This window comes from Canis lupus, chromosome 22 (assembly GCF_003254725.2).
Source record: "Canis lupus dingo isolate Sandy chromosome 22, ASM325472v2, whole genome shotgun sequence".
NCBI lineage: Eukaryota > Metazoa > Chordata > Mammalia > Carnivora > Canidae > Canis > Canis lupus.
In genome coordinates, this window is record NC_064264.1 from 58,662,586 (window position 1) to 58,689,421 (window position 26,836).

General features: G+C 48.2%; 2 protein-coding genes across 3 annotated transcripts in view; one reads left to right on the plus strand and one right to left on the minus strand.

Moving 5' to 3' along the window:
• The window catches only part of COL4A2 (collagen type IV alpha 2 chain), a 538,879-nt gene that overhangs the window by 255,874 nt on the left and 256,169 nt on the right, over positions 1 to 26,836 (plus strand). The window lies entirely within an intron of this gene.
• Positions 1 to 26,836, minus strand: part of COL4A1 (collagen type IV alpha 1 chain) — a 141,652-nt gene that overhangs the window by 26,891 nt on the left and 87,925 nt on the right. For both annotated transcript variants that reach the window (XM_049099369.1, XM_049099368.1), the window contains exons 5-28: positions 26,390 to 26,434; positions 26,220 to 26,282; positions 25,667 to 25,720; positions 25,486 to 25,512; positions 24,503 to 24,586; positions 24,359 to 24,421; positions 23,093 to 23,128; positions 22,180 to 22,221; positions 20,890 to 20,976; positions 20,389 to 20,415; positions 20,180 to 20,230; positions 19,449 to 19,493; positions 19,314 to 19,367; positions 17,306 to 17,347; positions 15,859 to 15,943; positions 15,415 to 15,450; positions 13,284 to 13,448; positions 10,856 to 10,951; positions 8,743 to 8,826; positions 8,189 to 8,259; positions 4,127 to 4,318; positions 3,384 to 3,552; positions 419 to 511; positions 226 to 330 (exon numbers count right to left, since the gene is read on the minus strand). In XM_049099369.1, the coding sequence (XP_048955326.1) occupies positions 226 to 330; positions 419 to 511; positions 3,384 to 3,552; positions 4,127 to 4,318; positions 8,189 to 8,259; positions 8,743 to 8,826; positions 10,856 to 10,951; positions 13,284 to 13,448; positions 15,415 to 15,450; positions 15,859 to 15,943; positions 17,306 to 17,347; positions 19,314 to 19,367; positions 19,449 to 19,493; positions 20,180 to 20,230; positions 20,389 to 20,415; positions 20,890 to 20,976; positions 22,180 to 22,221; positions 23,093 to 23,128; positions 24,359 to 24,421; positions 24,503 to 24,586; positions 25,486 to 25,512; positions 25,667 to 25,720; positions 26,220 to 26,282; positions 26,390 to 26,434 (1,816 nt within the window). The remainder of the gene's footprint in view (positions 1 to 225; positions 331 to 418; positions 512 to 3,383; positions 3,553 to 4,126; positions 4,319 to 8,188; positions 8,260 to 8,742; positions 8,827 to 10,855; positions 10,952 to 13,283; positions 13,449 to 15,414; positions 15,451 to 15,858; positions 15,944 to 17,305; positions 17,348 to 19,313; positions 19,368 to 19,448; positions 19,494 to 20,179; positions 20,231 to 20,388; positions 20,416 to 20,889; positions 20,977 to 22,179; positions 22,222 to 23,092; positions 23,129 to 24,358; positions 24,422 to 24,502; positions 24,587 to 25,485; positions 25,513 to 25,666; positions 25,721 to 26,219; positions 26,283 to 26,389; positions 26,435 to 26,836) is intronic.

A 26,836-nucleotide genomic window follows, 5' to 3' on the forward strand; every position in this document is an offset into this window, starting at 1 on the left:
ACTGAATTTGTTGTCCTCTGGACTTTGGCAAGCTCTCCTGAAGGGCAAGTTGCTAACCGGTGTGCTCATATCCATGCCTCCCTCTTCTCCCCTAGAATTCCCACGACAGTGAACAGAACGGCCACCAGCCAGGGACCAGATGCTACGGTGGGGCCTGAGTGGGCTGTGGGCACAGCATTGGCCCCATCCCAGGCCCCGCCCCAGGGGCTTGTCCTGCAGGCTTACCTTTGGGGCCAGGAGGCCCTGGAAATCCGATTCCTGGCTGGCCGATAGCTCCCTTCTCTCCCGGGAGGCCCGGCCTTCCTGGGGTTCCAGGAAAACCTCGGTCACCTGTCATGAGCAAGACCGACAGGCAGTGTGAGAAAAACCTGTGAATGTTCCAAGTGTACCTCCGGGCAAAAGAGAACGCTAAAAGTACCTTGCGGCCCTTGGAAACCTGGGGATCCTGGAAGTCCCTGTGCTCCAGGGGGACCAGGTAGGGGCACAACTTTTCCTGCTTCACCCTTGGGACCTGGGGGAAGAGCAAAGACAGCATATGAGAGCCTGCATCCTGTCCTCAGTGAGGACTCCATGTGAGAGAGCCTGCATACCGTCCGTCCTGAGCAAGGACACAGCAAGAGGGCCTGCATCCTGTCCTGAGTAGGGACTCCATGCAACAGAGCCTGCATCGTGTCCCTAACACACTATGTACCTGCAAAGCAGCCCCACCTGCATGCCTCCACTTCCTGCTTCTACCTTTCTAGAATCCTTCACAGAGAGCTCTTCCTCTTTTCCCCAAAATTTATATCCACAAGGACCTAGAGTTTTGACACATGTATTCCCTAAGAGCCCAACATAAGAGTCACAAAAAAACAGAAAATCTATAATAATAACAAGAGGTAAGATGACCCCAAGAAATTTCTTACTTAGCCTGTCTCAAAAAAAGTCAAAACACTTTTACTGTTCTCTTTCAATTTATCAGAAAAGGCCAATTCTAAGTTGCTTTGAGGCAGACCTAAATCATGTTCATCTGGTGGCAAATTATCTTCAGGATGTGCTAAGTGGGTGACTCAGCATGATCTGCAAGCATGCAGCTGGGCGGCTGTGTGCCATGTGGAGCAGCAGGGGCAGGAGGTCCAGCCCAGCCCTGGGCGCTTGTGCCTGGGAGATCCACTGGGGGTCAGGATTTAGCTGATAGGAGAGGACCACAGGGGTCACCTCCAAGACCTGTGCATGGACTCTTCACACACCCTATATGGATGCAAGACACGTGGGGCTTCCCAGGAAAAGCCAACACATTCTTTAGCTATAGACTCAGAGAAATGTCAACCGACTGACCCCAACAGATACTTGCTATCAGTTCCAGTCTGGGAACAAGCCTTTAATGTCACCACAGTAAACAGGACTCTGGCAGATCAAAGAAGACAAGGTTTCTCATCCCATAGATGCCTAGGTCTGGATGGCCAAGCAGGCTGCAGAATGCAGACAGCTGACCAACAGTGTGTTAGCACCTCCATCAGGAACCTTCCTCCCCCCCTTCCTGCTAGGATGCATCTGTGCCCCAGTTGGCTTTTCCAATGGTAGTTTCTGGCCAAAAAGGGTCTGATGCTTTTTTATAGCTCTGCAAGTTTTCAGATTCAAAGAACACCTGAGAGGCTGATTTTGGAGTCAGGCTCTCGCTCTGGGGAAAGAGATCTGAGGTCCCTTTTCCAAGATGAGGGTGTTCCAAGGTCAAACCCAGGATTTCTCAGCCCCCAAGAGGGTCAGAGAAGAAACATTTCTGAGATCCTTGCTAAACCCAGAACAATTACCAAGGGAGACATAACTGGGTGTTTGGTATTCATTAACCACACAAACAATGAGAATGACAATGAGAAATACGTTAGGGTGCTAGGCTTGCACATCCAACAGACAGGCCAACAGGCCCTGCGCTGGAGAACATGTTGAATTTTACACTATGACATAATGAGAAAGAGTTGCCAGTGGGATAGGACCTGATAAAACTCAGGTAGACTGGCTGGGTATATGGCTTGTGACAGAAGTGGCACATAGGTGAGCATGAAGGCTATACAGTCGTCTCCCCTTATCAACAGTTTTACTTTGTGTGTCTGGTTCCCCGCCATCAACCACAGCGTGGAATCAGATGATGCGGCTCGGAATCTATACGGTAACCTGACGCTGCATACGTGCCCATGTCATTCACTTCACATTACCTCGCCACTAGGGCACGCTGTCACGTCCCCTCTTCATAAGAAAAGGGGTGAACACAGGACAGGAAGGGATGTTGAGAGACAGAGAGACATGCACACTATGTTCATCATGCTACGTGGTCATCAGTCCTGGTTACTGTTGGTCATCTCTTCCTGGGCCTAACTTAATATTAAACTTCGTCACAGGTCTGTACGTGCAGCAGAAACATAGCGTGTGTGGGTTCAGTACTATCCCAGGTTCAGGTCTCTAGAGGGGCCCTAGAACGTGTCCCCCCAAATACCGGGGGGCACCTGTCACCTAATTCCTCCTCCAGAGTCCTCGTGGGTGCTTTGGTCATGCAGCTACTTAGTTACTACTTAGTTACTACGTTGTTCAAGCTTTCCTTACCTTGAATCACCCAAAGCCCTTGAAGCCCTTAATTCATTTTTACAACTAGGATATTTCTTAATACGGAATCTTCCCTCCCTCCCTGTGCCCACGCCCTTCCCAGCCTCTGTCAGCCTGGGATGCTCTAGGCGACAGGACAGCTCCCAGGAGCCTGCCATGTGCCTAGCCTGGGGTCACCCCTTTACCACCTCTGTCCCCATAACATACAGGGCATGAGAGTGGGCTGAGTGTGTCAGCCTTGCTCCATATGCTCCTCCAAGCCCCAGACAGTGAGCACCAGGAGGGCAGGCCCACACCTGTCTGGCCACCGATGCCTCTCCAGTCAGTGTAGCGCTTGGCACACACACCCACGTGAGACACAGTGTGCAAGTGGCTGAAACCAGCATAGCATCCAACAGCAATGGTGAGGCGGAAACCACTCAGAATCAGTCAACAGGCACCCACCCATCAGGAGAGATATGAGACTACCTGGCTTGGAACATACAGAAGCCCAAATGGACAGTTCGCCAAGGAGATACAGAGCATAGGTAAAGAGAAAAAAAAAAAAAAAATCAGGCTCGTGTTGGTATCCCTTCCTCGGAAAAGCCCAACTTGACCTGGAAGTACTGTACACTTATCATAAGAAAAGGCATCTATAAATTCAAATGCTTTACAGCCAGGGTCTACACATTACTTGGCTCATTTTCTACGTGAGTGAACAAGGTACAGTATGGCTATAATAGGGTGGGATCTGCCCACCTCCTTGAAGAAGTGACACCAGACTCCCATCCCCAGAGCTCTGTGTACCTGAGGTCCTCAGGCCTCACCTGGCTGGCCTGGGGACCCAGGGATCCCCGGAAAACCTGCTTGTCCTTTGTCACCAACGGGGCCAATGGGGCCAAACCCTGGAGGCCCAGGAGGGCCGATGTCACCGCGACTACCGGGGAATCCAACTCCCCCAGGGGGTCCACGCTCTCCTTTCAATCCTACTGAACCCTGACAAGCAGAGAGAAAAAGACACGTTATCAGCAGACATACCAATGCATGTTCATCTCACATTCTTCCACCATCTGTAGTAAATAAGTATCAGAGTTTAACTGGCTTATGGTGTTTATTGACTTCTACTCTCCTACAAAGGTCAACTGGCAGTTAATAAATAACACCAGCATTCCTGTCTAAGCTGGGCAGGCACCCTCCCTCCCCACACATGGACACACTTCAAAGACTGCAGCATTTGGATCTGGAACTGTCTTTTCAAGTATAACTTGCATGCCACTAACTTGAAACGTCACTATCTGACATCCAAACACCCAACATACAGACGCCTTTCTGATGGCCCAAAATGCGTCAGAGACACCCGTGCACTGCCCCCACACTGTTCCCATCAACAGCATCAACGCCAACGTCTGCAGACTTAAGTGTCTCCGAGAACCACTGAACCAGCTCATGTGTCATAATCACCATCCAAGTGAAAATATATAGATAACAATTCAAATAATCCATTTCTTCATTCTTTATGAATGAAGATCCGCTCATAAAGTGCATGTTTCCAGTCTGGAAATAAACATACCGGGGAGCCTTTGGGGCCTGGCAGCCCCGGATGGCCATCTCTCCCAGGAGACCCTGCTCTGCCTGGCATCCCAGGCTGTCCTGGAAAGCCTGGGTCTCCCTTGTCTCCTTTGAGTCGGGCGTCGAAGTAAATCTCGCCAGGCTCTCCCTTGGCTCCTGGCTGGCCCATCAGCCCCGGTACACCCTGCGGACCCTACAAGCACAAAGAGGAAGACGTCAGTCCACAAAATGAGCCAACATGCTTGTTACATAGCCAACAATGATATTAAGAAGCCACCTCCTCGAAACAATGGCAATATGTTTAATCTTACATATTTTCTATAAGCAAGCCAATAGTTCTGTGACAAAGCCATGATCTGACCTCTCACTTCTGTTTCTCTTAAAAATACCTTAAAAAGGGTCTTTACTAGGTATTGCAAACAGAGACTAGGCTAGGGCACCGGGCACCCAGCCTGGGTAACTTGCATGTCCCTTACAACCGTTGACGTTCAAGAGAACATTCGAGAAAGTGTTGGAAGCTGCAGAGTGTGTGACTTGTTGAGCCCAGGAACTAGAGAAAGGACTTTCGGATGCAGATGGGTGAAGCATCCAAGGGCAGGATGGTAAGAGAGGAAAGTCTGGGGAGTGAGCACCAGCCAGCTCCATCCCCGCTGTTTTGAGGAGTCAGCAGAATAGAATGGACTTTCCCAGGAGACACACCCTAGCACATTTTTCAGTTCCTGGAAAGTTAAATCTTCAAGGAACGCCCACACCCACAGATGGTCTCTCTTCCAGCCACTCTGAGAATTGGGGTTCACAAGGTTTCAAGTAATTGTCTCAAGTACTTGTTCCCTTCGGCCTAAGAAAGAAATCTCTCAGCCTCCCTGCTGACTTGGCAGGATTCAGACTCTTGGACAATTCACTTAATTTGAATTCTTTCTCACACACTCCCTCTGCAACGGCTCTTGGATGCATTCACACGTGCACACGCACTCCTGTGTGGGTGTGCAACACAGAGAGGAAGGAACTGGCGACAAGGGACAGACCAAAACTCACACAATCTTTGGATTTTAGGGTGGGCGAGATTTATCATGAGCCCACTGTGTGTCACAGCCCCTGGCCCACCACTCCTGACTCTGAACTCAGCTGTGCCAGCAAAATATTGAAAGCACCACCTGGCAGGTGAGGGAGCAGACACTCAAAGAACCTTGGTGAGGGTCATGGAAAATTCATTATTTAATTAAAATTTAGTTGTGGTGGGCGCCTGGGTGGCTCAGTGGGTTATGTGTCTTTGCCTTTATCTCAGGTCATGATCTTGGGGTCCTGAGATTGAGCCCCAACTCGGCTCCCTGTTCAGCAGGGAGTCTGCTTCTCTCTCTCTCTCTGCTTCTGCGCTCTCTCTGTCTCCCTCAAATAAATAAAATCTTTTTTTTTTAAAGGTATTGTCATATTTTGTAGCTTTTAATCTAGAGGTAAAATCCCAGCTAAACATAGACCCCTCTGTGAAGTCTTCCTGATGGGTGTCTTGGGTTTCTACAGGATAGTGTATGGTCCACATCACAGGAAACTGTTCTGTTTTCTTAACATCTGTTTGCATGTCCCTCTCTGTCCACTGGTCTTTCAGGGGGTTGAGGGTCGGCCTAAGGCCTTCTAAGTCTGCGTCCTTTGTGTCTGCAGTTAGGGAGGTGCTGATTGAAGTAGGAGTTGAACTGGCAATTTCACCATAAAAAATATACACCAATATAAGAAATTACAACCAACGTATATTTTTCTCAACCTGGAAGGATCAGTGTTACTTTATGGTGATTATTCACAGCCTAGAAATACAGTTTTCCAGGACTGTGAGCATACAGCGAGGAAATATAGTTTTTTTAAAGATTTTATTTATTCATGAGAGACGGGGCTGGGGGCAGGAACAGGGGTAGAAGCAGACTCCCCACTGAGCAGGGAGCCTGATGCAGGACTCGATCCCAGGACCCTGGGATCATGACCTGAGCAGAAGGCAGATGCTTACCAACTGAGTCACCCAGGCCTCCCAGAAATATAATTTTTTTATCTTAATAATGGTGACCTTGATGGCTATTACTCAAGGAAGAAATCTAGATTTTTTTTGGGGGGGGGAAAGGTGACATTTTGACCCTAGGACATCTCCTGTGGCTTCTCTGCCACAGAACATCTTCATCTTATGCAATTCAAAGGTCTTTGGATCTACATCTCTTGACATAAATGATGAGGAATCAAACGCTGCCTTGAACACTTCACCGTGGCTCCATAAATTGGAGGAGATCCAATGACGACGTGATCTGCTTCTATAAAGTGCTGCCACTGTGGGGTGTCACAGTTCCTTTCAACTTGTCCCGACAGCCCCAAAACCCGCTCAGGTCCCTGTCAGGAGCCAGCCTCTTCTGCCTGTCTTTCCCAAAATCCAACCCTCGGCCTTCAAAAGGACATGTCACAGAAATGCTGTCTAAATCAAATGGGAAATCAGAGCATTTATCTCTTCTCATCATCTACTTTCCGGGATGCTCCACTGGTTCGCAGGCACCTCTTGTAGCCCCAGCCTCATTCGAAATGAGAGGGTCCCAATCTGTGAGCTAGTTACAGCCTCAAATATGACAAAAATTACACTACCTCCTCAATTAAAGTATTTACCCAAAAAACAGTTTTTAGAAACCTTGGCTATCTGCCGAGAAAGAAGCTCCTGATGGGGAAGGCAGGGTGTTAGAAGTTATGTAGCACCTTTGCTTTGTTTTCTTTTTCATCAGGACTTTTCCCTCTTTTCCCATTTTTATAAGATGTGGGGCTGGGGGGCTGGTATCTGGATGGGGTTTCAGGCAGAGTGGAGGCAGGAAGTCTCCAGGAAGGCCAAGTAGATAAAGACCATGTCCAGAGGTTAAAAGCATCCTCTTCTGCTTCTTCAAAGCTCTTCTGTCTTTGATCCCCACCAGAGTCAGGGCTTCCCAGTTATGTGAACTTCTCATTTATTTAGAACTATTTTAAACAATTGCGACTTGTAACTTAGCTCCCCAGGCACCAGAAAGGTTCTGGAAGCAGAATCCCAAGATCTAACTTCAAAAGGAGGAGGTGATTGCTCAATCCCAGCTGCTCTGCTGCCATTTCAACTCACTTCTGCCCTGACCCGCTTTTATAGATGCTGCCAGTAATAGTTTTAAAAATTGCAAATGTTAAAGAGCTACAACTAAAAGGAATAATGCGAAAGATTTGACTTTCATTCTGTGACAGAAGAAGAAAGAAAGGCAAAAGGGAAAGCAGTAATGAAAGAAAGTGTCTCTCGTGAATAAATAAAATCTTAAAAAAAAAAAAAGTGCAGAAACTCATTGAGGCTTAGAGCTTAGAAGAACAAAGAAAATCCAAGAACCAGGCCCTAAGGTTCATGCACTTTAGAGACAGAGCTGATTATGGGCAGTAAAATGCCCGTCAGTGGCTGGGATTATGGCAATTCTCTTCTATTCAATGGTTTCTTTTTTAAACAAACTAGGAAAGTTAAGGAGCTGATTTTCATTTAACTTAAAGGTTTCACGTCGATGTGAGAGAGATTAGTTAATTTACAGATTTGGAAAAGCATCTTCACAATAGATATTGGTGACAGGGATTTTCAAAATACGCCTCTGTGAGAGAAGAATAAAAAAATGTTGAATTCCTCCAAGGAAACAGGCCTGTGTTCCTCCATCTCCCCACAGAAAATGCTGGCGCTGAACTTACTAACATGGTTGTAAGTTATGGGCGTGATGCGCAATGAAGCGGAGCTGCTTACAGGTGGCACCGTTTGTTTCAAGAGCCCCCAGAGCCCCAGCAGGAAGGTGACACATAGCTGCACCTGGACACAGGTACAGGGCAGGTGAGGAGACAGGCAACTGAGATGTGCCTTCTGGACTCAACAGTCCTGCTCATCCTTGGGTGAGGGACACAGGGAATGATTCTAGACTGCTCCACAAAGCCATACTGAACCTGCACCCAAACCATACAGCAGAAGCTGTATTTGCCAAAGCAACGATATGCACCATTCTTAGTCGGTGTGCAGGCAACTTCTAGTAAGCACGCAAACTCAGACAGGTTTACTCACAGGCAATCCTTCCAGACCATCTCTGCCGGGCAAGCCTCTGTCACCCTTGGCCCCTGGCTGCCCCGGGAAACCTTTTGGAAGACAAGGAGATGCAGCACATCACAGATGAGACACGTCCTCAAACGCCCCAAACTGTAGTTTTCAAGATTCAAGGGCGCGGAGATCTTCACACAAGTGGACGATGTCTGAGGAACCTCCACAGAGTAAGCGGGCCTCAGAGGGGAAGCAGGGGCCCCAGGCTCAGACAAGCACCACTCAAGCAACTGCTGATGAGCCCCCGCCCCCATGGGTACACATACCCGGGGACCACTTCAACCACACACATCCCCTTCACTTTGTTTGAGGGAACTGTGCACTATTGTCCTTTTACTAAGAAATCTTCATGGTGCTAATTTTTAAGTCTGCTTGATGATTTTCCACAAAGTGGACAAAATCCTGGAAGTAGGACTTAAAATCCTCATTATTAGGCTTTAGTTTTGAATGTAGAAACTGAGGTCCCTCGTGGCGCAAAATTCGTTTCACTGTGAGGGTCCCGTTCAGCTCTGGGGTCTTACCTATCTCTCCCGGGGGGCCCTGTGGCCCAGGGGGCCCCCGAAGTCCTGCCATGTCACAGACGAGGCAGCTGTCTCCTTTCTGACCTACAAAGGGAACACAGGGGTACACATATGTGCACATGACCATTAGCGTCCACAGTGGCGGAACACAGTGAGAACAAGCTGCCATTAACCGTGTTGACATGCGCCCTGGCACCCCTGCTGGCCGGCCGTGTGCACTTGTCCCGGGGCACACCCTTTGCCCACCGCCCCCCCCCCCCCCCCCCGCAAACACCACACACCCACAGGTCCTGCAGGTACCCTCGGAACCTCCGCCCTGCAAAAGGATGGGAACCACCTCACCAAAAAGTGGCCTGGAAATGCAGCTTGCCCAACCACCTGGAAAGCTCTGATCACTCTAGTTTTATCTTTGTCTCTAAAACATCTCACAGCTTTTCTCCTAGATTGAGCATTTTTCAGCAAACTGCACACAGAAGCCCTGGCCCTCACACCTGGGTTACAGGCTGAGGGGTGACCCATGGGAGTGAGAAGTCAGGAGAGCAGGAACACACCCCTGCCCTGGTCCTGAGGATGGAGAGGAAGAGAGGCTGTAGCATAGAACTCAGGGGAGGAAATTGCGACTGGGGAAATTGTCACATCTCACATCTCGATTTTCAAGCTAAGCTACAAGGCCATGTAGTGTCTCAGATAAACCTGTGTCCTGAGCCTTAAAATGCCTGCCTTCTAGGTACACACCAGGCCTAAGTCAGAGTGCCCCGCACAAGGAGCAACCCTGGCCCGGCGGGCACACCTCAGCCCCAGGCCCTGGTCCTGCACACTACCCACCCCCCACTCCCGTGGGATGGAGACAGTGCAGGTCAGCTGGCAGCCAGCTGAGTACTGGGCCCCACGGATTTGCTCGTGGGGAGATGCCCCACTGACCAAGGACTGGGCAGGCTGGTGGTTCTATGGCAGGATGGACGTCTCAAAGGCCCCGTGTCATTAAGTGAGATGGCCCATCTCAGGGAGCACTGAGCAGCTGGTAACTGGAAGGATTCATTAAAAACCAAGTATGTGGGATGCCTGGGTGGCTCAGCAGTTGAGCATCTGCCTTCAGCCTAGAGCATGATTCTGGTCCTGGGATCGAGTCCCACATCGGGCTTCCCACGAGGAGCCTGCTTCTCCCTCTGCCTGTGTCTCTGCCTCTCTCTGTGTCTCTCATGAATAAATAAATAAAATTAAAACAACAACAAGTATGGGTTGCTTTTTACCAACACTGAATGCTCAGTGGCACTCCCTGACAACTCCTGAGACCACTTCCACTGGGGCCTCTGAAATTTAGAGTTCTAAGGTGTTAGCTGCAGCTGTTTTCATGTAGGTTTGTGCTATAGACTTTGGAAAAGGAAGAATCCTTTGCAATCCAAAGCCAGCAATGGTGCCCAGTGGGGCTGGTTTTGGGGGCAGTCTCCTGGTCACTCTACTCTGTGGCTGTTAAGAGACACACCAATAAGGGGCTGTCCAAGAGAACCCGCTGTTGCACGACAATGAGGAGAGGAGGATGTGTCCTGGGCTGGTGTCAGAGCAAACACGGGAAAACAGTCATGATAATGCTGAAGCCGAAGGGGCAAGTGGCCGGCCCCAGGGCAGCTGATCTGTTCACACTGATTATTGGAACAGAACTTGGAGAGATGGTGAGTGTTCCAGCACACATCTGTGATTTGGCTCGAAAGAAAGATGTTTACCCTTTGAATGTGGTACTCTCAAACTCTGAACCCAAAGGTCACACTAAGATATCAGTCTGAGGGATTAATCTGCTGGCCGTGTAGACAGTCAAGAGCATTAACATGACAAGGCCACAGCTCCCTGTTGCCTCCCAGGTGGCGGCTAGCTCTCTATCCTTCTCTCATTCCCCCTTTCTCTCTCCTCTTCCTCTCCTCCTCTCTTTCTCTCTCCCTTCCCCGCCCCCCCCCCACCTTGGAAGCCCAACAATAGGACATCCCAGCAGCTGTAAGGAGACACATCCTAGGAATGGACTTGGACAAGGTTCCAAGAAGAAAGACCCCACTCCTGCCCACCCACAGGCATAAATACACACCACCCCCCAACCACCCCTGGCACAGTCAGCATCTCTCACCTTTTTCTCCGACTTCGCCCGTCAGCCCTGGCTGCCCTGGAATTCCCGGGGGACCCTGATCCCCTGGTGGTCCAGGCTGGCATTCCACAATGCCGTCTGAAATGGATTTTTAAAAGTGACAAGATCATTCTCACCAAACCAAAGCAGACTTGCACGCTCTCTTATTCAATCTCTACTGTAAGACAAACTGCTTTCAGGGGATTTGCTAAGTGCTGGAAACCCAGCTCTAGCTTGCTTTAAAACAGTCCTAGAATGTTAACTTGGAGAGAGGACCCACACAGCACCCATCCGGCCATGTGCCACCCCGAGCTGTCCCTGCTGAAACACCTGCATGACAACCCTAAAGCACATGTCAGCTCATGAGCCCTGTTTTGGATCTTCCTTCATTTCCATCTTGCCAAGTACACGCCACCATCCTTATTTTACCAATTAAATAACTAGGCCAAAAAATGTAAGCCATACACACATGAAGTCAAAGCTGAGACCCAAATAACTTTACTCCTTTTTCTTCTCCTAAGCAAACTTAGAGCAAAGTCATTGTTATTTTGGAGATGCAGACTGTCTGTGGGGACACACCTCTCATGGTTCCGACTCAACTCTGAGCACCATGGAGGAAAAGCAGCACAAAAATGAACTGCGGTAATGCAAACACCATCTGTTGTGGGTTCTGGTAGAAAAAGTAGGGTTTCATAGCTCAGACACACACAGTGAGGGAGCTCCTATTTCCTTTTCCAGTATCTCTGAAGAGAAATGATGCAGTGAACAATTTAACCTACAGCTCCTGCCCAGACGTTCCTGTCCTGACGGTGGCCCAGATGCTGTGCGTGAGCTGTGTCCCAGCAGGACAGACAGAGGGCCAGCCAAGAGGCCATGCCCAGCCCTGAATGCCGCCGGCCCCCATGCTCTGTCCCTGCGCCCTCCCTCTGACCTGATGCAGCGGCTGCAATCTATCTTCCCAGCCCCCTGCCCAGCTCTCTCTGGGTCACCAGGTACCAGAGAGGCAAGAATGGTGGCTTTTCTCTCTCGAAAAGAATGCCAGATGTAAGGCGCAAACCTTCCTGTTTGATGACTTTGCTCTAAGCCCAGAGGAGAAAGTGAGTTTCAAGTGTTTACAAACTGAAGGCCGAGGGAGAGACTATTCGTGCTGTGTTTGTGGGTGTGTGGCTCATGTTTTCCCAAGAGCCCCTGGAGGTCAAGTGCAGGTGGTCAGGAGGCCTGCAATGGCAATCGCTTCACTACTTGAGCTTCACTCCCCACATTTCACAGAGAAAAGGGGAGGACATCGCTGGGAAGTCACGGATGATCCACCACCATCAGAAACTCCACAAAGGAAATTCATGCTGGGGGCGCCTGGGTGGCTCAGTGGATGAGCATCTGCCTTCAGCTTAGGTCATGGTCTCAGGGTCCTGGCATCAAGTCCTGCATGTGGCTCCCTGCTCAGGGGGAGCCTGCTTCTCCCTCCCTCTGCCCTTCCCCTCCCTCATGCTCTCTCTGTCTCTCAAATGAATAAATTTAAAAAAATCTTTAAAAAAGTAAAAAGCAAAGAAAATTCATGCTGATCCTGTGCCAGTGAAGCTTCAACCCTGGAATGCACTGCTCCCTCCAGTCTGCACCTGGCCTCTGTGGAGCCTCATCCATGACAACGCCCTTTCTTAATGATGTGTTTTAATTCTAGCAAATAGACTGCCCAGTACTCGCCACAGATGGACCCCCTTCTGTCAGCCCCACAGAAGACGAGGGTCTCAGGTGTTCAGAGGGCACACCCTGCTTGTGACACAGCAGGATCTGCCTTGAAAACCTAAGCCTATTATTCCCACTCATCTGAGATTAACTCATCTGAGAATTAACTCATCTGAGATTCACTCACATTTTGCACTGACCTTACTTTGGGACCACAGGACCCTGGGAACTGGAGCAAGAGTTTAATATGCTGTGCTTGGCCATGGTGGTGGGCAGGCCAGGCCCATCTCCATCGCACAGTACCCTCATCCCTGAATTCAGTCATCTGTCTGTCACCACATAGACCGTCCCCTGCAGCCCCTTCGTTCATGTGTGTGTGTATGTGTGTGTCTGTGTGTCTGTGTCCCGGCACTAGTTTGTGTCTCCAGATGAATAAGAGCATGTTGTGTTTTCAGTAAGAACATACAACTTGACTGCCTTGCTCCTTCACTTTGATGCCAGGAGACTCAGAGCTGCTTATCATAGTTCTCATTCCTTTAACCACTTCTATTGTTTTTATTTTTACTATTCCTTTCTGCAGCATGACTCATTTTGCAAAGATACCTCAGTGGGAAAACTCACAAGTCCTCGGACACCTGGTCTTCTGTGGCACGTGAACTCTGGAATGCCCTCCCCACCCCCTGTGAGCTCTGCCCCGACACCTGCCCTACACGGGACACCACATGCAATGGTCCCAGAGAGAACTTACTCGTGTGGCCTGGCTGTCCAGGGGGCCCGGGAAGCCCAGGGGGGCCTGGGAGTCCATCCCGTCCGCTTGGTCCTGGCAATGATACACCTGGAAACCCCTGGTCACCTTTCTCTCCTCTCTCACCAGGGAAGCCAGGAGCACCAGCCTGTCCTGGAACTGGGAAGCCTGAAACCAAAATTGAACCTCATGGACGTAACCACGGCACAAGTTCCACATCTGCAGCGCAAACGAACCTTCTTAACTGTTCCAAGTGAAATGACCAGTGACTGTCCCTGGAAGAAAGACTGCTCTACAGAAGGAAAAACAGGCTTCTCACCCCATAAAGGATGGTGGTCAAACACCTCCTACAAGTTAACTTTAAGGAAAAAAGACTCACAACTCGGACATGAAAAAAATCTGTGAATTTCTCTTGGTGCAAACAGCATTCCCACCACACGAATGAGAACACTAGGGATCAATTTTACCTCCACTTAGTGGGTCAGGGCATTAAAATGTCACCGAACACAGGCAAGTGGGCACGAGCCTTAGGGGGTGGGAGCTTGGTTGGTAATCCAAACGGAACAGCCATGATGTAAGACAATAAGACATTCTGGGAGGAGCATGATGTCAGGTCTGAACATGAAAAACTGAGTTCAAGTTCGGGGACAAGACGACAGGACCCCTGTGGTGGGCACAGAGAGGGGCTCCCACTAACGCTGGGGAGCACCAGCCTGGGCTGCTCTGGGGGTGCCACCTCTGCTCTTCACCCCGGCCACCAGGAGCCAGACTGTGTCTGCAGCCTGGGACAGAGAGCAGAGCTCAGAGGATGCAGGAGTGCCCAGGAAGATGACCAACGCCAGAGCAGGAACTGCAGCTGTGGCCAAAGAAACTCTATCCCACTAAATCTCACGCACACTTGTCAGTGCATGCAGGACTGAGGGCAGACCGGGGGGCTCCGGCTGAAGACCCCACAGGGAGCAGAAGGGGGGAAGCACCCAGCTCGGCCCCAGGAGGGGACCCCATGGCCCGGGGAGCGGCCAGGCTTTGACCAGGGGGGAGCAGATAAGGTCAGAGCAGCTTCACAGGAGGTTGTCAACACTGCAAGAGGCAGTTGGACAGATAAAAAGGAAATGTGGTGCGTGCCCAGGAGAGACTCAGAGGAACGTGTCCACTAGGATAGCAGACAAGTCAGCGTGTTCACAGCCACAGAGAAGGAAGTGGATAGAAACAGAGAAGGGCGATTTGAAAGGCAGATCCATAAGCTTTAGCAGGAAGGCAGGCAGTGAGGTGCCCGTGGCTGGAGCAGTCCTCAATGCAGGACAAAGCTGGGGGACAGTCTGTGGCAGCAAAAGGAATGAGCTCTGGGAGAGATTACAGCTGAAGAGCTGTCAGAAAGAGAAGGTGAAATAATTGAAAAGAATAAAACACAAAAATAAATAAAAAACATACAAAACCAAAAGAATACAGATTGCAGGTGCTCAGCTGTGGTGTGGATTCTGGGGCACATGTGGGTTTCCCTCATGGCCTTTATGATCCGCTCCAAGGACTGGGAGATGTTAAGACACAGACATTTGCACACGCAAGCATTTGCACACACACAGGAATCCCGCTACTAACTAAGCAGCAGGCATGATACAATCACACACTAAGTACAAGCGAGCCATGTGGGAATCCACTGAGAGGCTGGGTCAGAGGTAATTAGACAGGGAGGGAGGTTTCAGCTGAATGTGGTTCCAAGGGAGAAACAAAGACACCCTGGAGACAGGAAGCATGGGCACTGACACCAAGGGGGCTGCGGACATGCAGGGCCTGCAGACACAGGGGGCCAGGGGGCTGGGGGATGCCTGCGTCCTTGAGCGGGGGGGGGGGGGGGGGGGGGCAGGGTCTGGGGGGATGCCAGGGGGCAGGTCAAAGCCAGGGAGTAAAGGTGGGACTTGAGAACCCCCAGGAACATCCATAACCTCATGATCTCCTATGACTTTCAGAGCAAACAACAGCTGTGAATGCACCTCGCTGTCTTAACTAGAAAAACGTGCAACAGAATGGGTGGTCACTTCTTGTGAATCGCCAACGTACACGACAAACATGTTCAGGGTATAAACCACACAGATGTTGTACGACTATTCTAAGCCAATCAGCCAAGGATGCTCACCTGGAGGGCCTGGCTGGCCTTGCAATCCTGGGAAACCTTAAAAGAGAAGGAGAGAGTCAGACAAATGGAACTTGTGTGTTGGTGCCCAGGAGGCCTAGGGTCAGGGGGGTGTGGGACACTGGTGGAAACACACCTCCCTGGCCTCACAGAGCTGGATGGAGATGGGCTCTGGGAGTCCCCAGTGCCAGGAGTCTGAAAGCCTCAGTCACCACACAATCTTTCAAGGCCCACTGGGGCTACCAAAGCATGAGCATGCAGGTGGAGTATGGAAGAAAGGTAAAGGATAAGAGCAGGACAGAAGGAAGGAGGGAGGAAGAGTAGGAGAGGGAGGGAAAAGGGAGAAAGAGGAGGAGGGAGGGAGGGAAGGGGAAGGATACAGAGGGAAGGAAGAGAGAGGAGTGGAGAGGGAGGGGGAGGGAGGGAAGGAGGAGGTGGTGGACATACCTTTGGGGCCTGGCTCTCCTCTCAACCCTGGGGCACCCGGGTACCCACGCTCTCCTTTCTCTCCCAAGGGTCCAGGGCCGATGGCCTGAATGACAGGAGAGAAGATCACCATGGGGGTCGGGGCAGGGGCGTGCAGTGCAGGCAGGGGCGTGCAGTGCAGACGAAGACACTAACACCCCTCCAAATTCTTTCAAGAAAGGTGATAGTAAAGAATAGCGGGGGTGGGGGTGGGTGGAGGGGTTGTGAGCACACAGAAAGTGGGGACAAACACACACACCCCCACCCTGCTCCCTCCTGTAAGGAGCGGCCAGGCAGGAGCTCCACCAGTGACACGACATTAGAACCATATGAATTGTGAGAAAGAGTACTCTCACGGCACCCTCCGATTTCCCCTGGCGAGAAGGAACAGGAACATGCAAATTTTTTACTGGAAGAGGTTTTCTGTTGTGCTGAGTTTTGTTTTTTAATTTTTAAAAATTTTTTTTAAATGGTCCATGTGTGAACTTCCTCAAGGATGTAGGGACATAGGCCAGGAGGAACACATTACAAAGGTGTGAACTAGATCACCATGACTCTAAATCAGAGAAATTCAAGGAAAATGACAAAGTCAAACATTGCACATTGTCCTTAAAATAGTCTGTAGCAATTAAGACAGGTGTTATTAAGATCTGATGAGGTGACTATACAAACAGGTGGCTCAGCTGTGGCTGCGGATCACAGCTATGGAAAGGGGGCCCTGCGACCGCCGGGAAGGAGGTTCTGGCCTCACCCACAGCCATCGGGGTCCTGGGAGTGCAGCCCAAGGAGACACCATTCACGGCCGCGCACGCACATGGGGTGCAGGCGAGAAAGACCACCGGGCTCCGCGCTACCGGCAGCAGCCCCTGCTCTGCAGCAAATGACACAACATTTCCATCATTCCAAAGAAGACTGAGGACAGAATGGGCCAGCAGGCTCCAGCAGCCCTCTCTGACACGCGACCGGAGATGGTCATTCCAAGGTAACGTGCAAACACGAAGGTTTGTTAAAAAAAAAAAAAAAAAAAATCACTGCATACACCGATGGCCCGCATGTAAAAATATGCTCATGGTTAAGAAGGAAAATGCTCTTGGTGGACATAAAAATGTTTTGCTAGGGAGAGCCCAATTATGGAGGATTGGTTTCTTCTAACATCTTCCTTAATGGACCATTTAAAAAAAAAAAAGTTTCAAAATGTTCTGCTCCTATCGTTATCTACGGGCAAGTCTTGTCATTGTCCGTGGTCGAGGAAATGCAGAAACTATCGAGATATAATAAGAAGTAAGTACCAGACTCCGCACAATACAGAATATAAGCTTATTATCTTAAATAGCGTGTGCCCTCCTTCCACACAGACATCATTCTAGGAATGCCGTGGGGGCACGCAGCCCCAGCTCCTCGGGGACCACCAAACACGACTCTTACTCACAATGCCGGGTGGGCCTGGAGGACCTGCTTCACCTTTGTCTCCCTACAAAAGAAAACACACTTGTGTTTTTTGACCATACAGACTGTCTTGCAGAAAGCAGGGTTCAACTTCCTTTCCTGCAAAAACACAGACTGTGCTCACGGTATTTTCTTTCCTCTCCGAAACACCCCTCACAGTGAAGAGCTTAAAGTGCTGCGTACCCATTAGAACAAACATGAATGCATGTCACTCTGCTTTGCATAGGCATGGAAATAAAGATTTCTGCAATTCACAATGGGGAGTCTGATTATTCACATGACAGAGGAGCTCATGTGTTTGGTTGCATGCTCCCTCGGGCAACATGAACAGAATCAGTCCTAGGCTGAATTAGTATCTGGTGGCTTTTCAATAAAATGAAAATAAATGGAGTGAAAGCCTTTGATTCCTAAATATAGTCCCTTAAAGGAATAATTTTACTAGAGGTTTTTAGGTATAAGATTGTCTAAACCTGCACTGGAAGTCATAATAAAGGGATATTTATGGTTTCATCGTTCCCCTTAAAATCCAGCATTACCTGAAAACATCGGGTGGGTAAGTTCTAATCACTCTGAGGCTTAATTTCATTCATATTAGGAAAGAAAACAAAGAAATTAATCCCTTTAGGAATGCCTGGATGGCTCAGTAGTTGAGCGTCTGCCTTTGGCTCAGGTCGTGATCCCAGGGTCCTGGGATTGAGTCCCACATTAGGCTCCCTCAGGGAGCCTGATTCTCCCTCTGCCTATGTCTCTGCCTCTCTCTGTGTCTCTCATGAATAAATAAATAAAGTCTTATAAAAAATGAAATTAATCCTGTTCTATGTAATGGTCTTATAGAAGTCATCACAGTAATCTCTATAAAAGTCCTAAAATCTGCACAGATTCCATGAATATAGTTCCCCACCTTTAAGCCAGGGTAATAAATTTAGCAGTAAACCAGAATTAGCTGTTTGGATTTTTCTTTTTCTTTCTTTTTTTTTTTTTTTTTTGATTTTTCTTATTTGAATATGAGACTTAAGAAATATCAATGGGACTTAAATATCTTAGCTAATAAATTCTAAACATTTTTATCTTTTAAAATCTACTGAGATTTGACTTTCCCAAAACAGTTACAGTATCAGTAAAGGATCCTTCCTTTTGTCCCTGGCTTTCATGAACAAGCTCTGAGGTCCACTCTGGGGACCTGAGTCACTGCTGGGGATGCTATTCCAAAGCTACTGCTTATGTTAGCAAAGATTTACATTACCTAGTCTCATGATTACAAGAGAAAAGTAAAGCATCAATGAGTTTTTTGCTGCCTATCACATTGACAGACATTTTGTAAAGTTTGATAACAAGCAGTTGTCAAAAAAAGGGACCCCCCGACAGAAGAATGTTCTTTTCCAGGGGCAATTTGGTGGCATACAGTGAAAATCTCAATACAAAAGAGTTTAAACATTGACTCCAAAAGGACACTTGTAGCAATCTAGGACGTGGACATGATCGGACAAGTAAACAAATACTTGTGCTCATAAGCGTGTGGGTGTGACCCACACATCACGCAGCACGAGGCATGGACGCAGGGTGGCCCCAGTGACTGTGTGCGGGCATTCAAATGCATCCACGCCATGTCATTAAGTGAGGAGGCAGGATGCACCACAATCCGCCCTGTGTTAGAGGGGCGTGTGCCCGTGCACAGACAGGAGGGTTGCACATTCTGACCATTTCTGAGCGGGTAATGGAAAAATTAGACAAGCTTGCTTTTCTCCACTCTATCTACATTTTTGATTGATTCTTAACCAGGTACCATTCATCTACTACAAAAAAGACATAAAAACTTGAAAGAGCGGAACATTTTCTGTTCCCCTTTTTAAAACATCACACGCATAACTAAAACCATGAAATTAAATTGTGCATTGTTCATATGGACGTCAATAATTTCTATTATGTGAGTCCACAGCGCCTTAGGAAACTAACAGACTGAAGGGGAAAGCTTCCACAGCGTCTCGGCTTACCTTGAAACCTTCACGGCCTGGGAGTCCCGGATACCCCGAGTCGCCTGGAAAGCCCTGCAGTGGGACACGGAAAGCACCCATTGTAAGCTGGCCAAGGCAACTGTCTCTTCTTAAAAATTACAGAGAAATACTTACTGGACTCCCTTTTTCTCCCTTTTCACCATCTTTTCCAGGTTTTCCCTGTACAACAAATACGGAGACATCAGTATTTCACAAAAGAAAAAACAAGCACACCCCAACACCCAGGCTGGGAACCTCTCCGCGTGAGCCCACGATACCAGAGGAATGCATACGCATCTACACAGAGCAACCACGGAAAGGGATAGCAGAAAAGGACTTTTTGACTTTTTGACTTTTGACTTTTGAACCTGGTGAGCCCCAAATCTCCCAAGGCCAGCATCCTATCTGCCCACATAGTGAACAATGCAGAAGTTTTCCGAATGCCCAGGGTCTGGTAGCTGGCAGGCAGAGGATTCGTTTTAATAGAAGTTTCTGCACATCCCTGCAGGGTGGAGGCTGGAACCCTCAGGAGGGGCTCTGGTCACCAGGTTGCAGGGGTGGGAGGCACCAGAGCATCTCAGCTCTTGGCCGCTCAGAAAGCAGCGGGAAAGGGTATCAAGTGCTCTGAGCAAGCAGATGGGGACCTTCAACGAGGAGCTGGCAGGTGGGCAGGTGGACTCTGAAATGCAGGCGGCCCCTGCATTCCTGCTCACAGGGCTCAGGAGAGCCCTCCAGGAGAGGACAGGGAGAAACCAGAAGAGCCCTACAAGCCTCTTCCACTCCTGTCTCTGTAAATCTGGGGCCCAAGGAACGGGGGGAACACAATTTTACAGTAAAAGGAGCAAAAAGACTTTGAAGGCACTTACTCGGGGCCCTGGTTTGCCAGGTTCACCTTTCTCTCCAACCCCTGGCATCCCCTTGAAAGAACAAAGAGAGGTTCATTAGGATAGTTAAGTAAAATACTAAATATTGAATGAAGTAAATATTACATGGAAAGTAAGTAAGCTTTTAACCTTAAGCCAATTCTTTATGAACGTTCATTCAAAATAATAATAAACAAGAATGTAGCGCTTACCTGAAATCCAGGTTCACCTTTTTGACCCTACAAGAATTTTTTTAAAAAGAGCAAGAAAGTGAGCTGTCAGTACTCATGGCAATATTGATTTTTCTATGCTACATTGAACACATACAAGGAAAAAAATCCCTTCTCCTAATATATTAACAAGGCCATTCTCTTTAGTGCCCAGTAGTCACGTCCCAACACTGACATGGTTGTGGGTTAATTATGCTGGGTCCGTGGCCACCGTGACTCACCCCTCAACCTGTCTCCCTGCTGCTGCCCCCGCACAGCCCCAACCCGTGTGTGTGTGTGGGGGGGGGGTTCAGTGCTCCTCCAACCCAGCTGCCTCTGCTCTCAAGATGCTTGTATTTTGTGGGATGGGTAGTCTATAAACCTGTTTTGCGTGCCATTGGTGAATGTAACCGGAGAAACTGAATTTTGACCCAGTTTCTCTCTATCCCTTCAATTTGTGCAAAATTAGAAAGCCAGACTTCACTGGTCAAATCCATCTTGTACCTTCTCTCCTTTAGTGGCAAAGTCTCCTTTTTCTTGAACTTGAGCTTGTCCTGGCACTCCTGGCGGCCCACTGACCCCTTGGTCACCCTGTTGATGCAAACAATGGCAACAAATTAGACATAAACATAAGTACACAAAGAAGAAAATGCAGAGGTGGGAAAACTCTGAAACAAAACATCTATTTTAAAGAATGAAAATTATACTCTATATAAGTTTCGGGAGGAAGATGGCACAGTAAGGGCATGAAGCCAGAGACTTTCACCTCTCAGGAGTCAGGAAAATCCCTACACCTCAACTAGTAACAGAACTGAACACCCATTAGACACATCTCTGCATGTGTGTATGTCCGGACCATGCCTATATTTACACAGTATATGGTCCACAGCAGGACGCATATGCTGTCCTATCGCACTTGGACGGCATGGAGGAGGGGGGCCAATAGAGCCTGGGGAGAAAGAAGGTATCTTAGGTACCCCAAAAGGAAGAGAACCATCCAGAACTTTCTTCCTCGGGCATCCTAACTGCTAGGTACAACTAGAAGTACAGAAGAATCCCAGCTACAAATCAATGAGTGAGATCCACAAAATTTAATGGCATGATTTGCAGGGTCACTTTACAGTGAGGTTAATGGAAAGATTGGACCAAATTTGGACATTTTGGCCAATAGTGGGTCCAGACCTGCCCAGGCCTCAGCTGCACCTGGCACCTGCCATTGGTGGTCTCTACACCAGCGTGGACAACAATGGAGAACATGGGCCCTATGGCGGATGCGGCCGCGATCCCCAGAATCCCCACTGGGCTCAGGCCGGTTTCTGTGGTCTGATCCAGGGAACTGGTGGAGAGATCATCAGAGGTTCAGGGACCCAGCGCTGGCCTCACTTCTGCTCTGCTCCAGGCTGCACATCCTTGCTTCTTTGGCTCCCTCCCTCCCAATTTAGGTACAATGGCCTTCCATCTTTGCAGAGTTTAGTAGTTATGCTACTAAGAGCCAACCAACTTTTATAATAAAGTCTAGGTCTGGCTTTATCATTGCCTGAGAACATTCTGATTGAACTTGATGTACAAAGAACTAGAATTAATGACCTCATTGTCTTCTCTGCTGGTTAGATGACAGGTAGAAAATGTCAGTGAATTCTAGCTGTATGTTTTAGGGAAAACACTAATAAAGAATATACAGAGAAAGGTAATTATGATGAGAAGGGTCCAAGAGGAGGTCCAGAGGCTGAAACTCCATCATACTTAGAACTGTGATTTCAAACATGAAAACACTCCAGAGTCATGTGTACCCACCTTGTCACCTTTTGGCCCTTGAAAACTTAAGCCCATTTGCCCCTGTCAAAGAAAAATTAGGCTTCCGTTATTAGAGTTGTCTACCTTGCTCAAAGTCATCTAATAAATATACATAAAATATCACATAAAATGTAATAAGAGGGTACAGTTAAGGCAAGAGCTTCTAACAATTACCATAAAACTTTCAACAAAGGTGTGATTGCATTATATTCAGTATATTTTTTAAAGTTTCTAAAAGTATTATTGAAAAATCTATAAAAATTTTTTTAATTTAAGGCTTTTAAAATCTGACCATAGAAAACTAAGGGAAAGATTAGTGATATTAAAATAATAAGGAAGGGGTCAATGGAAGGAAAGGTGGATGGATGGATGGAGACGGAAAGGAATGGATGGATGGATGAGAACAGATGGACAGAGATGGATGGATAGATAGGCATGGATGGACAGAAATGGATGGATGGGGCAGCCCCAGTGGCTCAGCAGTTTAGCGCTGCCTTGAGCCCAGGGCGTGATTCTGGAGACCCGGGATCCAGTCCTGTGTCGGGCTCCCTGCATGGAGCCTGCTTCTCCCTCTGCCTGTGTCTCTGCCTCTCTCTCTGTGTCTCTCTTATATTTTATTTATATAAATAAAATCTTAAAAAAAAAGGAAGCCCTTTAAAAAAAAAGAAATGGATGGATGGATGGATGGATGGATGGATGATGGATGGATGGATGGATGGATGGATGATGGATGGATGGATGGATGAGATGGATGGATGGGTGGAGACAGGTGGGTGGACAGAGTTAAACGGAGACAGATAAAGAAATCATAATTTTTCAAAACTGTTTAAAGAGACTTTAAAGAGTAAGCTATGGTGATTTCGGGGTAGTCTTATACAAATGCCAAAGAAAGTCAAATGAAAAATATATTTACCTTTTCACCTGGAGGGCCAGGAGGGCCTGGGGGACCCTGTAAGAAAGAGCATTTTAGTTAAATATCACTCACAACCCCGGTAAGCTTTACATACTTCTTTTTACTGGGGTTATCTTACAGTTCCCATGACTGATCCAGTCATAAATTTGTTAAATATTTAAATTTCATTTCTGTGCTTTGGATCTATACAATTTGGAAAGTAACTGGGAATTAGTCCAGGACAACAATTAACAGGGATGAAACACCTCAAAGTCTCAGGCACTGCCCTGTGAAATCCAATGATCCAAGAATGTGCCAGGAGCACAGGCGCTGAATGCAATTCTCAGCCAAACTCTCCAAGGACCCTAGAGTTTCCAGCCCAGAACAGTGTTCGTCCACGTTGGATATAACCATTTATCAAAAAAGTTGAGTGAGTTCTTCAAATTGGTAGGTTTTAGTGAAGTAAAAACCATCCTGTGTTTGCAACAAAATTTCAGAGTGCTTGTCAACCATTAAAAGCAAAAAATTACTCATTCTTTCCTCACAAAAATGAGTCCATTTGTTCACAAGAATAAAAGAGGTTACAAGTGCAAGAATGGGCAGAAGAATTGCTGGATTTGATAGGGAGGGAAGAGGGGAGGGAAGGAGGGGAGGGAAGGAGGGGAGGGAGAGGAAGGCAGGCAGGCCTGAAAATCTCTCAAGGACCATGAGGCTAATCCGAGGATGCCACAGTCTGGGGTATCTCGTTCACTGCCAGTAAACAAGGCCCTTGACAAATAGGTGAGTCTCGTTAATATTAACTCTCTTGTGCTCTCAAAATGTGGGAGGGTGGAGCCTGGGTGTGGGGGTGGATTATCTCTGGGTGCTCAGTCCTCATTACAAATGCAGCACAGCTTCCCACTGCTGTCTGGTCTGCGTCCATAGCCCCTAACAGAGCCAGGCCTCTGGGGTGACTGTTCCTACAAGTCCATCTCCAGGGCACAGCTGGCCTGTCCACCCCTGAGCTTGGCCTCCTCAGGCCACAGTATCGCTGGCAGCCGCCCAGCCCCTGTCTGTGTGGGATGTCTTGGCATGTGCTGCCATTGCTAGCCTTCCCCCCCACGGCTCTGGAATTGGTGCATCTTAAGTGCCAGTCAAACACTTGCCCAAGAAAGCAGCTCATCCTCCCAATCCGGATGAAGAGAGATCATAGCGACATAAAGCCGTCATCACACTGGATTTATTTTCATGCCTCAACAGTTGTTCTTTCAATGAGAGATTCCATGAGGTCTCCCCCCCAAAACTTACTGGTGGTCCAGTAAATCCTGGAGGGCCAACAGGACCTTGCAACCCCGGCAGTCCCGGTGAGCCCTGTAAATCATTGAAAACAGAAGAATTAAACAGGAACAAGGAGAGACTGCATGTGCTTATAGTTACTTAGCAAATGCTTACTGGTGTTCCTGGGGGTCCAGGAAATCCTCTTTCGCCTTTCAGCAGGGTCCCAGGCACATGGCCAATGATTTCACCTGGATCTCCCTATGGGATGAAAAAAGGAAAGAGAAGAAAGTCACAAATACTGATATTTCTGTAAAAAAACTGAGAACCTGTTGAATGAGAGGTGTGCATTACAGGTATGATGGAACCTGGGATTTAGGCTCTGTCTACCCTTGGAATACACACACTGCCCACCTCCTATTCACTGCCACTGTATCGCTGACTGGCATTAGGTGCTGCAGGCTCGACTCCGCTGGACTGGGGTGGAGGTGCTAGTGAAGGGAGCTACAGCACCTGCGCGTGGCCATCCCACATACATGGGGAGAGCATGCAGATCAGGGCCATAGGCTTCATGCCTTGCCTTCTCATGTAAAAAGGATTATCTTTCACAAAAAGACCTGGGATGAGCATTTTTATAAAAGCAGGTTGTGACAGAAATGTGTCTACTTGGCCAGGCCACAGTACCCAGATATCTGGTTAAGCCCCAGTCTGGATGTCACCATGAAGGTATTTTTAAGCTAAGATAAACATTAAAATCAGTAGCCTCTACTCAGAGTAGCTTATTCTCTGTAATGTGGGTGAGCCTCGTCCAATCAGCAGAGGGCCTCAAGAAAGGGGGGAAACCCCTGACTGCCCTCACGGAAGAGAGAATTCTGCCTCCAGGCAGCCTTTGAACTGGGTCTCTGGCTCTTCCCTGGGTCTCTAGCCTGCCACCATGCGCTGGAGATCCTGGACATGCCAGTCCCCATAATCACACAGAAATTACACCCAGTGTCTCAAGTTTACATCCTAAAATTTGAATTCGTGCACATGACTGAGACACTCTTTCAACAGAGCAGAATTTAGAAGAATATACGAACAGGCAAACAGTCAATCAAGATGACCTGGCACCTGCTTTACATAGACTCCTGCAAGGAACCTAGCCAAGCATAAGTACATACCTTCATTCCTGGTAACCCCGGTGGTCCCTGGAAAAGACAAGGTTGGCATCAGTTTCGTTTCTCCCAAAATATCATTAGCATTAAGACAGAAGTGCAAGAAACAGAAAGGCAAGGAAATGGTACAGAAGAGAGGAATTACAACAGAAGAGGGAAATTCTGATGCAGACAGCGCTATACTCACAGGATTTCCAGCGAATCCAGGCAAACCCGGGGGCCCTAGAGGCCCTGGCTCACCCTGAGGAGACAGCAAAGAATCAGTCGGGTGCGAGGCACACAGGCCTCATGCCAGGTGTCCTCACCAGTTACTCTGTCCTCCCCTTCGGAGAGACTTCACTTGCTGCTCAAAATCATTTTCTAAAAATTATCTGTTACCAGCCATATTGCTCAGTTCTACTTCGTGATAGAAGAACTCTATTCGAGAATATAATTCATGGGGACAAGGATTAATAATAGCATTTTCTTATTTGCTTTCGTAACAGATGATTGGTGAGAAATTTACTGTTTAAAGCAACTGCAGGATAAGAGTCCACAAAAAAGCAAGGCATGATTACGTCTTTCTTGAATGTTAAATATGAGGAAACTATATCTCCTCCTCAAATAAAGAGCGTTCTGAGGCAAGTAACTTTCTAACTGGGACAACTAAATACATGCTCACAGGACAACACTGTCTGACTTCTCAACATGGGATGCTGGGCAGCCTGATCATGGGGGAGGGGTGTTTGTCCCAAATTTACCTTTGTTCCATTGCACCCAGGGATACCTGGAGGACCGGGGGGGCCGTCTTGGCCAGGAATGCCCTGCAATTAAAAAAGTGAAAAGGTAGCCAACACAGAGGATCACTCGATGGTGCTGTCACTCCAGTCAAACGTCTCACTAAGGAAGTACACGCATTTTAGATACATACAGGCAGTCCTGGGTTTCCAGGGTAACCCGATGCTCCTGGGGGTCCCTGTAAGGATAGAAATGAGAGAACGCACTGAGTGCTGGGCACCCTCACATACTCCCACTGCACCCACCCGGCTAAGGGTGCCAGAGCTGCTGCCTGCAGCACCCCCACGCAGCACACAGGGCATTCAGCAGGGCAGGCAGCTGAGGTTCACAGCCCACAAAGGCAGCAGTCCTACATCCGAAGCTGACTCTAACTACTTCTGAAGTCAAGGCTGCACCCTCACAGAATAACTGTCCTCACTTCACACTTTGTGATTTCTAGGTAAAATACGTTTATTTTATTTTATATATATATATAATATATATATTAATATATACACATATATTAAATATGTATGCAAAATATATATGCGGAAGCTATATACATATAAAGTTACATAAATATACATAATTTACATTAAAA